General features: G+C 37.4%; 1 protein-coding gene across 8 annotated transcripts in view; it reads right to left on the bottom strand.

Moving 5' to 3' along the window:
• The window catches only part of CADPS2 (calcium dependent secretion activator 2), a 630,383-nt gene that overhangs the window by 25,012 nt on the left and 588,945 nt on the right, over positions 1 to 16,426 (bottom strand). For 6 of the 8 annotated variants that reach the window (XM_059725930.1, XM_019491968.2, XM_059725933.1 and 3 more), the window contains 3 exons: positions 13,158 to 13,241; positions 13,027 to 13,059; positions 1,468 to 1,575 (listed from right to left, as the gene is read on the bottom strand). In XM_059725930.1, coding sequence (XP_059581913.1) covers positions 1,468 to 1,575; positions 13,027 to 13,059; positions 13,158 to 13,241 — 225 coding nt within the window. The remainder of the gene's footprint in view (positions 1 to 1,467; positions 1,576 to 13,026; positions 13,060 to 13,157; positions 13,242 to 16,426) is intronic. The other 2 variants (XM_059725932.1, XM_059725931.1) reach the window with 2 other exon arrangements.

Genomic DNA, 16,426 nt, shown 5'->3' with positions numbered 1-16,426 from the left:
TCCCCACCTGCTGCTAGGAATGGCAGTGGGGACAGCTTCCCTGTCCCCGCAGGCTTTGAAATTGCCACCCACGTCACCCAGATAGGTGAGATTTAAAGCCTGCAGGGTCAGAAACTGAGGCTGAGGAAGCTCTCCTGGGCCTGGTTCCCATTCCTATGGGCTTTAAAAGCTGTGTGTGTTGCCCAGCTGGGAAGCCCATGTGGCAATTTAAAAACTGTGACTCAGGAACTGGGTTGGGGAGGCCCCCCTTGGCCCTGCTTTCCTGCACTTCTGGCTTAAAACACCCTGTGTGCAGTTCATCTGGGCAGCACATGCAGCAATTTAAAAGCTGGGGGCTTGCCTATTGACAGCCGGTTCCCTTCCCAGGCAGGGGGGAGGACAGGTTTTCAAGTAATAGGCTCCTTTAAAGGCAGGGATGGCCTGTGAAGCAGCCCTCTAGTGCTGCTGGCTAAAGAACTTGCCTGCGTAGCTCTCCAGTCAGAAGACTGGAACACATGTAGACTCCCAGTCCTGGACTATTTTTCTACTGGTAAGAATTTCAGAGAAATGATCGGCTATTTGTGGCCTCAGACACAGATGATACAGAAAGTCATTATGTTTCAAGAAACGGTCAAAGCTTGAAGCAGTGGAGATATCCAGAGACAGTACTGCGGCAGGCCTTTTGTAAGGAGAGATGTTGAGGAGGAAGATGTGGTCACTTTAAACCAAAATAGAGGGAGAACATTACAAGACAAGGAAGATTTGGGTGAGAGGACAGGCAATAATCTCAGTACAGGCAGATGCAAGGGTGAATGGGGGAATTAGAAGGAAAATTTGGGCAGGGCTGGGGTCTGTGGCAGAATTTTAAAGATGAGGATGAAAAGCCCACTTGAAAGCTGAGGTCAATAGGCTGAAGTTGTGAACATTACTGACTCAATAAGTACTTGACTAATTTTAAATCCCTGCAGTTGAAATTCTTAGACTAAATCTACCATAAAGTAAATTCCAGAAGTCACTTATCTAAAGCCATTGTAAGAAATTTGGATACCTTTAACATAGCTGACTTTCTTACTTAGTTTGAATGAAGAATAAGCCATGAGAACTGCTATTTAGGGAAATAAAAACAGTTTCTTGATGCATTAAGAAAATCCATTGCAATACAATTCTGTCCGTGGCACATCAAAATCAAAAGGTAAAATAAAGCTGCATTACATATAATGGGAAAATGATAAAATAACTTTTTAAAATTGTAACCTTAGAACATTTGATCTACTCATTCTAACATTCCAGCATTTTTCGCTCTCATGCAGGAAATGCTTAAAATTAAGATGAGCTTTAGTAGCTGAACAAAATAAAATAAAAAACAAAACAAAAAATGAGCGAGAGACGGAATCATTCTGGCCTGTGTGCTGAATGCCATCAAAATGCAACTTATCCCTTCCAAATGTAACTATGATGCCAGCATGCCTTGCAAGGGTAGTTACTTACATCAAATAACTTTTCTATATACATTTCCTCATTGACCTTTTCTCGAAGTATATCTTGGTTTTGCCGAACAAACATGATGTAGGTATCTGCTAGATCCATTCCTGGTTTCTGTGGTGGGAGGGGGGAAAAAAACCATAAAAAGACTGTGTGACTTGCAGGCAAGATTAAAAAAAAAAAAATCACAGTTGTGATTAAGAGTTTCCTATTAGAACTGAAAAAATGATAACAAGTTATTTGCTTTAATTGAAAGCTGTTGTGAACTGTGGATTAGAGGCCTATATATAGCAGTAGCCAACATGAAGAATTCTTGGTATTGTAATTTCTTGAAGATTTTGAGCTACTTGTACAGCCACATATTTCGGGTGGAACTACAGCCCCACTTATGTCCATAGCAAAGCTTACATAGACATTAATGGGGCCCAGATTTTATTGCTACTGATTCTATGTTCTCTTAATATAATTTTTCATGTTCTGAAATACTGAGGCAATAGCACTTAGAAAGCAATTAACAATGAGAAAATATGTTATATTCTCTTGATGCATGAACACAGCAGGAACAACATATGATATATTTTAAATAATTCATGTTTGTGTATCTATGAAAGCTCACAATGTTTTTATGTAAACACATTTTACATGTCTAATGCTTATACATGGAAATAGAAATAGTTCTATTTCTATACACACACACACACACACTTTTTTTCTGATCACCTGTTTATATACAGATATAGATATATACTTTTTTGAATATAGATATCTAATCTCTCTCTCTACATACATATATTTATATATATGTATGTAGAGAGATTATGAATATAGATATCTAATCTCTCTCTCTCTCTCTACATATATGAGAGAGATTAGATACCTATATTCTATAGATATCTATATATATGTAGAGAGAGAGAGAGAGAATACATATATCTATATCTAATCTATGTATAAGTATAGTATAGTTATAGGTATAGATATAGATATAAATATATACTCCAGAGTATATCCCAAATACAGGGAGCAAGCAGGCTATGCAGTCCCATCATAGATGTTATTCCAAACTGGCTGGAATGGTGGTGCTTATCACTGTCTATGTGGTCCATGGTTCTATTGGAGTCTTTCTCAGATAGTCTCTAAGGCCATTATTCATATTAGCTTATTTAAAACTTATAAGAAGCCTTCTTCAAGGTGGAATAAAACAAGAGCTTAAGATTTATGGATAGCCTTCTTCAAGGGTTTCAGGCTTGGGTAGATTTAATTCCAAAAATCTATTATGCCTGAAAATAATATTTTGACAATCTTCAGAGTTTGCAAATGAAGGATACCATTTTATGGTAACCTAGATCATCAGGTGATAGTACTGAATGTTTCGTAACAACACTTACTTCATAACTGGCTTGACTACAAACTGTTTCTAAAGGCTTGGCTAAGCTGTGTCTGTTGCAGACCCTCAATTGTGGGAGAGGATGGTGGCTGTATCCCACATCTGCAGTCTCAGACATCTATTAAGGCAGCATAAAGGCTGCTCTAATTTATACTTACTCATTACAGCTTCCTGGGAACTGTTATAGTGATCAGGGATTGCCTGAGCAGCACGAGGCATCACTGCGTATGTCAGAAACTATTCTTCAGTCAAATATTTATTGTATTTTATAAAATTACATTTAAACATATGACAAGACATACGTGTATCAATACCTACCTTATTGCTCTATAACTGTATACAATTGTGTTCTTTTTTCTCATTCTCATAAACTATCATGAGAAAAGGGGCAGGGATAATTGAGTTGAAATATAAAAGTGGTAGGGCTCCAATGCGGAGCCCTTCTGTTAGCTTTAGAAACTTCATCTAAGATTTTAGAATGTTCACCCTGTGTGAAATTTTGAGGGGTTTTTTGTTTTACCGGGGCGTGAAAAGAATGGTATAAATTTCTAAGGATGAAGATTTTAACTGATTTTTAATGCTATCAGTATGTGCAGATGTCATTAAGAACAGACAATATTTAGTAACTTACAAAGTCATATTCAAAATGAGGAACAGTTGAGAAGCCTGCTTCTTTCTGTTTTTACTGTTCTTATATATTTTTTTAAAAAGCTCTGTTCTTGGACATTTATTTCAATGACCTCTCACTTCAGCTTAGGAACAAAAACATTCCCACAGAATTTTAATACCTATCATTTCTGTGATACATGCACAATTTTTCCTTCAGGAACTTAAATAAAGAAATATTTGCCTCAAAAACAGTCAAAGCTAGAAAAATAACATTTCCCATTAGCATCAACTCTTCATTTTTCTTTGAGATGTTTACCTAGTCTTGAAGCTGTGACATATGGGAATTTCACACCTAGTGAATATATTTTCATGTAGCTTGTGGCACGAGACTATAATCATTAAAAGAATATACACAAGTAAGAGTAACTGCAACAGCTGGTGACATTTACCAATTAGAATTACAGTTCTTTAAAACACTTCATTCTTTTTTAATGTGCGCAAGATAATCATCTCTGAAATTACTTGGGAAAAAAACTGTAATTTTCGTTTTAAAGTTTCTACTTATAGTACAAATGTGTCTGGAAAAGGAACAGTATCACTGTTCTTATGTTCTTTTTTCGTAAAGTTCTCTAGTTCAAAGACTACTGAAGACTTATTCACAAACTCACCAAAAGCTATTACAAAATTTCCCCTTATTACACTTCATTTGGGATAGATATTTTTTAAAACTTTCAATAAACAAACAGTAAAATGTCATCATCTTTCTAAACTAAGGATATTCTTCCACTTATTGGCTGTTAAATGAGTAAGAAAGAAAAAGCTGTTATAAGCAATAAAACACATCACTGACAGAATGACTGAAGTTAGAAATTATTCTAGCGTTGTTGATTTTTTAAAATTTCAGAGAAAACATTAAGTACTGAAATATAAATATCCAGAATTCTATAAAAAGACTGACTTGCATTAAGTGATTAAGTGTGCCTTAAATGACAAATAAATCAATACTGAGTTATACCATGATATAATTACCTCAAGTATAGAACAGTGGAATTTTCTTTAGACTATTATTAATATAGAATAGGTTTTAAATGGGGGCAAGTGTGTCATGTATTTTAAACCGGAAGTATCAAATTCTGCTCCCTAATCCCTGCATGCAACTCCTATTGAAGTCATTGGAAGGCAGTTACTTGGATGTAACTGAGAGCAGAATAAGTGTAAAGGTTTTCTAACTGGCTGAAATCTTACAGTAAAGAAATAACTACAGTTTATGAAGGATGAAAGTTACTGTAGTGGTTTGTTTAATTCAGAGCAGTAGACAAGAGTTTTGTTTATCTGAGAATGAAAGAGTAAGACACAAAGAGATTAATGGAAAAACTGAAAGCACAAAGACATCAAATAAATACCAGGAAATTAAGTGTTTTTAATAGGGTTACTCTGCCGCTGGTTACACAAGTAACTGAATACACTGGCAAGTGAATGAGTTTAAACAAGGGTGTAAGCTTCAGCAGATTCTTTCTAGGGTTAATCACTAGTTAACCTGGCAAGATGAACATGCTGTTTAAAAAAAAGAGAGAAAAAATTCCTTGTTAATTATATACTGCAAGTGCTCTTACTTCCTGCTGCTGCACCTAATCCCACAGGTGCAGGTCTTCTTTTTTACTATTCACTGGTAGGTGGGTCCCGCTCTGCAGTCATTTTTCATAGCAACAGATTTAGATACAGAAGCTGCTGCTTAACCTTTCACTAGAGGTTAATAATACAACAGGAAAACACTGTCATGGGGCCTATTTAATAAGGAGACAAAATCTTAAATACACTATTCCAGTTTCAAAGATGATTCAGAAGCTACATTATAATTGACTTAATTTGAAATCACATGTCTTTTCCCCTGGAAAATGCTGGCCTGCAGCAGCCAATCAAAAGTAATGCCATATTGTCTTGATTTCCGAGAATTAAAGGGTTTTGCAGTTGAAAGGCCTGCAACCAGTGCTACTACTTACCATTACTACTATTATTATTAATGTTTCCCTATGGGGGAGATACAGCTTGGTTCCTATGTGCTGCTTTACAATGCATAAGCTTGTCCCAAGCTGAGTAGAAACCACACACATTTGTGTAAATACTTGAGTTACATTTATCCTCATTTTAGCACTGAGAAGAGAACGCTATTCACATATTGTATTAAACTGACTCATTTTCTGATATTGAGAAAAAATCTAGTTCTATAAAGGTTAATGCACCTGTAAAGCATTCATTCTTCAAGAGCTTAAAATGGGCCTTATAAACTACTAACTAAAGCACTAGGGTGGCAATTAGCTAGAAAGGAGTGATGAGTTGAAGGAAGCTACATGGGAGCATCTACTTAAAGCACCATCACCACAATGAAAGGAAGTTCAGTGGTTTCGCTCACTCAGAAAGAAATCATTTGTCTGGATACTGCTAACTATCTCTCCGAGAGGTAACTCATGACCGATGCTCATGACTGGCTGGCTTTGAAAAAGACAGGGTGGCACAAATGACAATAATTCAGAAATATGGGTTAGATACCTTTGAAACCCCTTTTTCCTTACCCCTACCTTTTATCACACTTCAGACAGCACAAGTAAGGCAAAACAACACATTATTTGTACATTCAATTTGTTTGCAGGATGTTAGTGTGAGCTGAACATGACCATGAGGAAGTTGTTTGGATGGAAAGAAAACCAGAGGAAAAGATTTCTTGACCCTTTCCACATCCTCTTTGAGAGCAAGAGTAGCTTTGGCACAGATTAAAGGGGAACATAGTGAAAGGTGTCAGGCAAACCTCAGGCCCTAGTCCTGCAAACACTTTTGCAAATAATTTTCTCTGAGACCTATGAGACTATGCAGGGTGCAAGTGCTTACAACACTGGGCTCTTAATTCTCTAGTACATGGGGTCTTTAAGGTGCAGTTGCCATGACAAAATCCATTTTTAAACATCAGTTTTGCAAAGATATATATTTTACTTATATTATCTTAACTTTCCCACTGACTAGAGTGGGTCATACTCATATCTACACTTACCAGATACTTCAAAACATGTGACAGGGTTAAGAACAGACTGTACTGAGATTGCTCTGGCATGTCACAGCACACTTAAAGCTTTGCATATAGATTTCATACTCGTTTACATATATATGGATTTCAAAATAGAAGAGACTTGTTTCTGAGTTTGTGTCAAGCAGGAAAAAGAGACTTTAAAAGAACATTAGAAGATTCTTCCTAAAGAATAATGGCACTATATGGTATTGAGGATAAACTTATTTTCAACAAATCAAAACAAAACCCAAAACCAAAACAAACTGAAACCAAAGCCTGTAAGTTTTAAAGGCAGTTAAATGAGGCACTGAAGGAGTTAAAATATGACACACATCTGGAAATAAAGACAGATCACTATGTTTGTAAGGACCATGGATCTGGAACAGGTACCCAGCTCATATCAACAGTGTAAGATTAATATACTTGGCCAGACTGTGGCTGAAGATATAAAGAAAGAAGTTTCAAAGGCTCTTTTCTCCTTTCCAGTCCTTATAACAATGCAAATGTGGGGTAGAGAAACAAGGTACCGTGCAATTGTAGAACACCTGTGTTTCTGAACAGCCCCAAAATATGAATGCAACTGTACGCCCAATTTTTTCTTGTAATGATCTGTTTACATGCACAAAATGGGTAATTGCAAATACAAGTGACTAGACAGATATGTAACCACTCATTTGTGTACAAAATTACCTGATTTACACGGTGAGAAACTGCATGGACAATTTTGTATATGCAACTGTGTACAGCATTTAGAAAAATCAAGCAAATGATGTCCTGTCAAGGTTAATTATACACTTTTCTTTCTACATGTTGTCACTTTCTCTCTTGATGCTCTGTAGTGAATAGGCTGTATATACAAACCACTACGGTGGCAAAGAAAAAGCACAGCTAGTGTTGTTGCAGTTCACTCAGATCCTCTAATGTTTTTTTCTAGGGCTTTGAAAGAAACCAATCAACCAGTTACAGAAAAAAACTGAGTGAACATTGAGGAAGCCTACTTCTGACACGAACAAACCAACGATCCATTTCCAAAAAGCTCCCAAACCCAAGCATTTGGTTATTAAAACAACATTATCTAGACTAACAAACTGCAGCTATGCGTACTTCACTGATGTGCTCTCTACTTTTTCCCTTTCTTTTATTTGACTATGTGTTTGTCTTTTAGATCACAACTGGTCTTCTGAGCAAAGACTATCTTTTATGTGAGAAAAGAACTTAGCATGTTGTAGGGAGCAAAGTAATCTATGCCAATAATTTTTCTTAAAATCTTTAATATCTCCATAAATTATCAGTGCTACTTCTATTCTCAGTTCTGGGCTCTTGGCACTGTTCTGAATATTTTTTGCTGGAACTTCAACGGGTATGCTGATGTTCATAAGGATCACAGATCTAGAACAGCTACCCAACTCATATCAACAATATAAAATTTAACCCATGAAGGGTTTTCTTTTTCTTCTCCTCTCCTCTTTTTCTTCTTTTGCTTTTGTAAGATACACATGCTACAGTCAGACACCAAACATTCCCAAAAAACAAGTCCTTGTGACAGGGTGCCATCTACATTCCCCAATAAAGGCTTTCTAAAAAGAAAAGAAATATTGTTTTTACTGTCCTTGATTTAAACAGAAATGGAAAAAGAGATAGTTCATGATGGTTACATTTTGTCCTTGAAAAAGCTGAAGCAATGGAAGAATGGATCACAACATTTAAACACTTTTCAAAAGACAATTTGACAGATAAATGGGAGCTCTGAGCTTACTTTCCCTATTCATGTTGGGAAGGCCATATGATGAATATATATTATTTTTGTTGTAACTTTGCTCAATTATTTAAGTATAAAATGTAAATCAACTAGAAACATTAATATAACTGATCCTTCCCCCATATGTACAGAAATGCAGGATGCTATCAAAATTGAGGAATATAAAAAAGTAAGCAAAATGGACTATTCTATGATTTATTCTCTCCTTAATTGGTCCCTTATTACTTATCACTTTCTCTCTCCTACTGTGTCTGCCTCAGTCTATTCATTCACATATGATATTTTTTTAAATGTCTCCTTTGTGGATTTAAATAGTCTATTTCCCTCTTATTTCAATAAAGAACAGCATGGACACAAATGAAGCCTGGGCAACACAATACCAAAACTGTTCTGAATGCATGTGGTTCCCGCATCACATGTAAAACTAGGAAACCCACAACCATTTGTTTCACAGCTTCCAAAAGTCTGGCACAGATGAATACATACATGCCCAGGAATAAACTCATGATTTTTAGGAAAAAAAGGTATGACAGACATTCAAGCCTCAGCCTCTATTCATAATGGGATCCTTGACTACAGAGATACTTAACATTATGGTCAAAAAGAGTGAGTGCTTGAGAGCTGTCCAGAACAAGGAAGCTGCTTTCCTGAACTGGGGCCTTGAGATTAATTTTGCATTTTCAAAGCAAACTTGGCCCCAAAATATGCCTTTTTTCTTTTTTAAGCTACAGAAAGCACAGAATATTTTCAATGTATGGAATTTCCAAAATGGGCCACATACCTGTAAGGTTCAAAAAGTCAGCTGTTGGTGTGGTTAAGCAGCTATATTGCTATTCTGAACCTGGTGAACATCATCATGATAGCACAGATGGCAAAGATCTTCCTACTCTAGACCCAAATACTATATTTTCTTGTGCAAAGTCCCTGTGCTTTCAGAGCCTGGTTTGGCATTGGTATAAAATTAAAACACTTTAAGGCTGCTCCACTTAACAGTTAGCTACAACAGATCTCAAATGAGTGTTATGTGGTAAAAAAGCAATATTGCTTAGCATCTAACCTTCCTCACCATGTCCCTGTATATCTTCCTATACTATGAAAATATGAAAGAGAAAACAGAATGAAGGGTTAATAATTGGTAGGGAGAACCAATTCATATTTTTTCACAAAACAATACCTAACTCAAGAAAATTACAACTGCTTCCCCAATGGCTTTCTTAGCCTGCCACACTTCTTGGAGTTAATCAGGCCAGGACTCACTGCTGGTAAACTACACAGTGCATCCAGGGCAGTTTTTAAATGTCCTCCATTTCCTACTATTTTCTCTTTATATTTCAATTTTTCCTGATGCAGTGCTTTTACAGGTACTGCAGAAACTAAAGCTGCCATTCTGAGCTCTTCATATTGTTCTTGCAATTACATTTTTGCTCAGAGGTGGTTCCTGTGGTGTCCATGAAAAGAAAACTGGAGATTTGTGTTTTGCTGTGCAGCTACATCTAGATCAGCCATTCCCAAGCTAAAGGGTCATGACACCAAGCAGGATCACAGTATCTATGAGTGGGGCTGTGAGTCTCAGAGCCTGTAATTCCCTTAAACCCACAATTAACCAGTGTGCCTTAAGAGGTGGCAGAAATATTCTGCTCTTTAGCTGCTCCATGATAACTGTGCCTGTACCCACAATTGCCCCAAGTTAAGTGAAAGCTAAACCAGAAAAATTTAGCTCAGTTTCATTTAGGAGTAACTGCCTTGATTTAGCTGTCACCATGGGGTTAGAGTGGAAGACTGACCATTAGTGCAGAGCTGCTGAAGGTCAATGAAGTCCTGCTCCCTCTTAAGTGTAGGCACATGAATGGTTACCTCTGTCCTGGTAAGTTCTGGTTCCCTTTTAATTAGTGGGTTGAGACTTATAATGCCTCAGGTGCTCCGCAGTAGTTGTTCCTTTGCCAGCTCTCACCCTGTGGTGTGAGCTAGATGAAGGCAGCTTGCCACTATATAAAAAGGGGTTAAGTTTCTCTGGTTTAGTTTCTGTTTGCCACAGGGTGTTTGCATGCAGGGTGGAAGATTTACTGTGTCAGGTGAGGTGCATTAATTGTGTGTGTGTTGGCTTCTATCCTGCAATAAGTCAGTAGTGTAATGGGAGCGGAGGGCATTGGGGAGGGGGCATGGCTGGAGCACAAAGGTAGCCTCTGCTACAGTGTACCTCCACCTTGCAACACCCCTGCAGTAAGTGAAAGCTAAACCTGGGTAACTTACCCCTGTTTCATCAGGAGTAAGCTTCCTTGCCTTCGCTGTCATTGTAGGGTCAGAGCAGGCATTAGAGGCAGTTACTGTGAAGCAGCTGAATCATGGTAAATCCACCCCTGCTTTAATTGTGAGAACATGAACAGTGGTGACAGCATGTATGAAATTATCTAAGTGCAGCTAACACCAGAAAAGTTTGGGACCAGTTGATCACAACCCTGTTGTTCCTGCTCTTTGGGAGATCATTTGTGAATCAGACCTTCGGAGCAGTGGACCACTCCTGGAGGGGTGGAACTGTATATACCTCAGCATGAAACGGCAAGCCCCACTTGGAACAACATTGGTTCAGGTATATCTTTGTTTCCCTGTGAATCTGGGTGGGTTCAGAATTTGGCCATCAGACAAAATGTAATTTATCACATATCTGAAACAGTATCAAACTAAAAGCAGCAGGCACTCACACAGCCGCACATGGCAAAAATGGAGGATTTTCACAAGCTTTCAGTATTAGCTCACACTAATCCAAAGGGGGCATCAGAGAATCACACGAGGCAGAAGCAGAACACACTTGCTCCACATGCACTAAGACAGAAAACAAACATAATGTCACTCACTGCCTTAGTGCCTCACTGGGCAAATGAAGGCTCTCTCTCTCGCTGTCTCGAACACATAATGATGCATGTCCTGCACTGGACTCAGGCAGCTACACTAGGTCTGTTTCAGGGCGCATTGTACATGGAGTGGGTGGGATATGTTTTATGAATTTACAGAACTCTGCTAGTTCACATGAAAAGCACTCCCATTTTTCTAGTATATATAAGGAAAAGAGGTTTCAAAAGGTCTTATCCCTGGCCCAAGTCTTCTGCCACTGAAGTTGAAGGTGATGATAAATGCTCTGTGTGGGTAATACAAGACAGAGGGGACATTTTGTCAGATGAGGAGGAACATATTATCCTTGGAGCCTGGAGGTGAAGGCTTTCTAGTGCAGCAGTCCTTTGACAACGCTCGCATGGTCCTGGAGTCAATGAATGTTTGCTCAGGAAATTCAGGTCACTGGAAAGGAGATGGAGGTATAGATTTTGGCCAGGCCACATCTTTATTTTGTCAATGTACACCCACCTCACACATTAGATATTTAACAGGATCCAGGGAAGGCTTACAGGGCTTTCATGACATAACCAGTATCCCAAAGTTGGCCTCGCAAACTACCCTGCTAGGACTCCATCCAATTCTGATTCCAAGGGGCATCTAAATCTGTGAAGGCTTCAGGCCTCTTCTTACAGGCACAATGTCCATCAGCTAAAACTGTAGCTGACTGAGAGCTCGCATGTTCAGCCTTTAGTCATACTGGGCACTGGCCTCAAATTATGACAATAGATCTAAGGCTTCTGAATTCTAGTATTCTTTACCTCACCTCCTCCCTCTTTTCTGGGTGCAATGCATCCCAATTCTTGGCTGACCCTGAAATCGTATACAATCCAATGTGGTAGAGGGGAGGAAGGCATTTTTTTTTAATCAAGCTCTGTCTTGTCAACACCTACCTTCTGGGGAAAATGTTTCGCCTAGTCTGATGAAATGTTCCCTTCATCTTACAATGTGCAATGTCCCAGACAAAGCATTTCTGGCAGAAGACTTAGGCTAATGACAAGAGCTTTTGAAACCTCTTTTCCATACAAAATGGGAGTGCTTTTCATGTGAACTGGCAGAACTCTATTAATTTCAAAAATAATTTTTTCCCCTGGTATTTGTCTTGGTGTCTTTTGAGAAAAATCCCCTGACAAAAAAGTATTGCCAAATTGAACTCATTGCTTTGCAAGGAGGACAGGTGGAAAGTTTCTGATAAAACAGTGAATGTTATTATGATTTGGTAAAAGGAAAAAAGTGCCTAACCAAAATAAGACAAAAGACCAAAAATATTAAGAAGGAAATTTCATAAACAGGTGTCATTTATTTTTGTTGAGGTAACGACCTTTTTCAGGGTTGTCCAAATTTAGAGTGGCCAGGGGCCATGTGTCTCACTGCTTGTAGGCCTTAGGTTGCACACTGTGTGGGTCACATGCCAAAGGGGCCGCACACCACACGGGGTAAAGGCAGAAGGACTGAATCTTAAGTAGAGAATTATGAATGGCGGATATCTAAGGACACTGCCTGTATGTATATTATCCAATTGCCGAAGTGTTACTAATCCTACACATCTGAATAATATATCCAAATGATGAAATGTCCCTTATGATAAGGTTCCTAGGTTACAATCCTCTTTCCTCCCACAACTGAAAAAGTGCATTAAGAATAACCTTTCTAAGCTTTGCTTTGAGACTTAGCTGTTGCTTAAGGGAAATAAAATGCCCTCTAAGGGTTGTGGTGGCTGTTTAAATACTTTGTGTACCAGTATAATGAACCTCTGTAGGAAAGCAAAGTGACAACAGTGAAAAATGCAAACCAAGGAAGCAATATTTATTTGTGCGTTGCATTACTCTTAATATTAGGCAAAGATGAACTAGAAGTCATACTTACAGGTACATCAACATATTTTGCAGCCGCTTTCACCTTTAGGAAATGTAGAAGTAAGAAATAGTGTAAATGGGAACCACTGGGATTATGTGTAGTTTTAGAATCAATAGTTGGTCAAAATTTCTTATACTTACAGTGAATGAAAGGATCGATGAGAAGAAAGTGCCTTCATCATACCTTGATAATTTAGACAGCACACTTTCTAATACTGAAACAAACTAAAAACAAAACAGAATAAACGAAAAACAGAGTATAAACATATATATAGATGAATAGTGTCAAAAATAGCTTTTCTGAGTGGGAAATGAATCCTTCCTCTTGTGGCCTGCATTGTGTAACAGAGCGTAGGAGTCTGTGCAAACCTGATCTCTTTACTTCCTAAAGAGCTAAATTATAGGAAACGTTTCTTTTCTCTTGTTCAATAGAGACAAAACTGACAGAAGTCACTGCCTACAACTGCTGCAGACAACTGAGAAATAGAAAGCCAAACTAAATCAAAATGCAAAAACCCTCCAGAAAATGGCAAGCTAGCTCATGCCACTTCCAGAATGTGCGGTTTAAATAATGTTTGTGACCACTATACACTTATATAGTGATACACACATTTTTATCAATTAAAATTTCATAATGTATCAAAAAGTTTGCACATGTATACTTGTTTACAGACTGTCACTAATACATCCACTGGAAAACCTTTTTTACAATATCATAGTGATGGAAAATGAGGATGGACTGCAGTTACTGAATTCACCCTGATATTAGAAATGGGTTCTAATGTTTAAAATGGAGATGAAATTACTAACACTGACATCACTGGTTTGTGAGTTAATCCCACAGACTATGTTGGCACAGCTCTAAGGAAAGTTACTGAACTGCTTCTGAAGAGCCTGCTAGGAATCAGAAAACATCAGGCCCTAGCTCTTTGGTCTACATGCCATTTGATCTGCTTTGGGAGCAGAAAGACATAAATGTGCTTGATTCTCTGAGCGGTATCATTTCTGACTCAGGATGATGTAAAGGTAGGGTGGAGCTAGCTTTGCCAGCTACTACTGAGTTTTGGCACTAAGCACAGTTCTTGCAGATGCACAAATAGGATCAAAGAATTACAGAAAAGTACGGTTGGAAGGCACCTCTAGAGTCCAGCTAGATCCTTAACCTTTTGTAAAACTCACCAACCTCACTCTTCCAACTCAATTAAAAATAAGGAAACAAAAAACCCCTCTAACACCTCCGCTTATAATATTTAGTTTGTATGGCATTTAGGAGATCACATGCAATTTAAAAAAGCTGCTGATTACTGCCCATGTACAGCTCACAGGTGAACTTCCTCATGACATACATAAAGAATGTTTAAAAAGTAACTGTTTGCTGCCTATGCACTCCTTCCCAGAATCAAGAAGCAGCATTTTATGAGTGTGAGGACAGGACAAAATTCCATCTGGCATGCTGTTAATGGGCCCTGTAACAGTGTCACAACAGTGTCACCTTCCCTTCTCCCCAAGAGGAGCTGAGATCATCACGTTACAATAAACCCTGCTCCTAACAGTTCAAGGAGCAAGACTGTGTGTAGAACTATACTCCTCACTTATCTATCAACCTCATCTAATCTAATCCTTCACATTTATAATGATTTATTATCATGATAGTATCCAAGAGCTGTACACAGATTTTAAAAAAATGAACAGGGAGCTTCCTGAAGGGATAGTAGTTGGTGCTTTGCTCTGCTCTGGGTATAATAATCAAGGTTCCTACCTTAGATGGGATGCTTTGCCATTACATGCTATACAGCAATCATTGCTCAGACACCACAACCTTCATCTAACAACATGTATCTTATTCAAAAGAATTATTTCTGCAAAACATTAGTCAGTATTACTCTGGAAAGGCCTGCTGCAGTACTGAATGGTTTCAGAAATGGTACTGTGATAATGGTTTCAACATTTTGAATAATATGAGAACATAAAACAGAAAAAAAATCCCTAGCAAATCTAGTTAAATACAAAGCTTGTGATGGAGCTAGCTAGTGTATCTTTAGCTGTTTCCTGTGATGTCTCTATATAGTCCTGAGGGACTATGTAAGTACTTCTGGGTATACGCTACATTTTCAGATCTTCTCAGTTTGTCACAGTAAGACAAGTATTATGTTGCTTCATTATTTTGTCTTGTTCAAGTGACTGGTTTAATATTTTGAAACAGGAAATAATATTTGTTAAGTTAGCAGTGAGTACACAAAATGTCACTGAAATAAAGAGTATGAGTATCCTTTCAATTTCCATATAGAATTGCGATGATTAAAAGCAAATAATGAAAGCTTTATTCTCCTGGAAAGGAACAGTAAGAAAAAGAAAAAAGTTATAATAAATTGCAAGAGCACAAAAATAGTGTAATAATACAATATTCTCTTTGAATGCCATAAATAAAAATATATCGATACTATAAAACAAAACTTTTGATTCTTGCTGACTGAGACCAAGAGTGAAACACCAACTTTATTTTGCACTTCAAGCTATTCCTTGCAGTGGAAAAAAAAACAAGCACTGCTCATATAAGCTATTAATATTCCAGTCTGAAAAGATTGACTATTTACTTGAAAGCTTAACCAATCACAAAAACAATTGGCTCTCCCCTTTCCTAGTTTAGATTCCTGTACTAGTATCAGTGATTACTGATTAAGAACTAACTTCGTTTTGATCATGTACTGTTTTCAGAAATTTCCTTGCATATGCCCATTACAAATATGACTATCTTTATCCACATAGCCTCAAATATTACATGCATTTTAATTAAAGAAGCTTACATTTAGTAGCATTTTTTATTTCACTTACATATATACACAGAAATTTAGATATGATATTAGTCTAAGTGAGGATTAGCTTCATGTAATGCTTCAAATTTGTACATCTTAGTCATTTGTCACCAATATGTGCACAAAAGATGTATATGTATTTTTTGTGACTTCATATAGTTAAAAAAGTCTGGACAAGTTTTGCTCAAACGTCTATGAAAAATTCACCTTTGGCATGAGCCCAAGTATGGGGAATATTAGTAAAAACAGAATTTGTGAAAAATCTGTGAACAATGAATAAAAGGCATAGTGGAAACTTGAATATAACCTTAAATATAGCATTCTTCATTGGCGCCTTCATTAATTCATGTATCCAGTAAATATAAAAATTTTCTCTTACTTCTGAAATGCAGATATTTCTGGGGTTGAACACATACATGTTTAATAGTACACTGAGACTGTACTTGAAAGGAGAAAATTATAGTTCAAAAGCTATGTACTTATATAGCACTGTTTGTTGCTTACTATTTTTAAAACTATGTATTTTTATTTTTCTATGCATCTGTGATTCCAACTGGATAAAGACATACTAATACCAATTCATTTTGCTTCACTTAA

This window comes from Alligator mississippiensis, chromosome 4, assembly GCF_030867095.1.
Source record: "Alligator mississippiensis isolate rAllMis1 chromosome 4, rAllMis1, whole genome shotgun sequence".
Classification (NCBI taxonomy): domain Eukaryota; kingdom Metazoa; phylum Chordata; order Crocodylia; family Alligatoridae; genus Alligator; species Alligator mississippiensis.
This window is presented reverse-complemented; position numbering and strand designations above follow the sequence as displayed.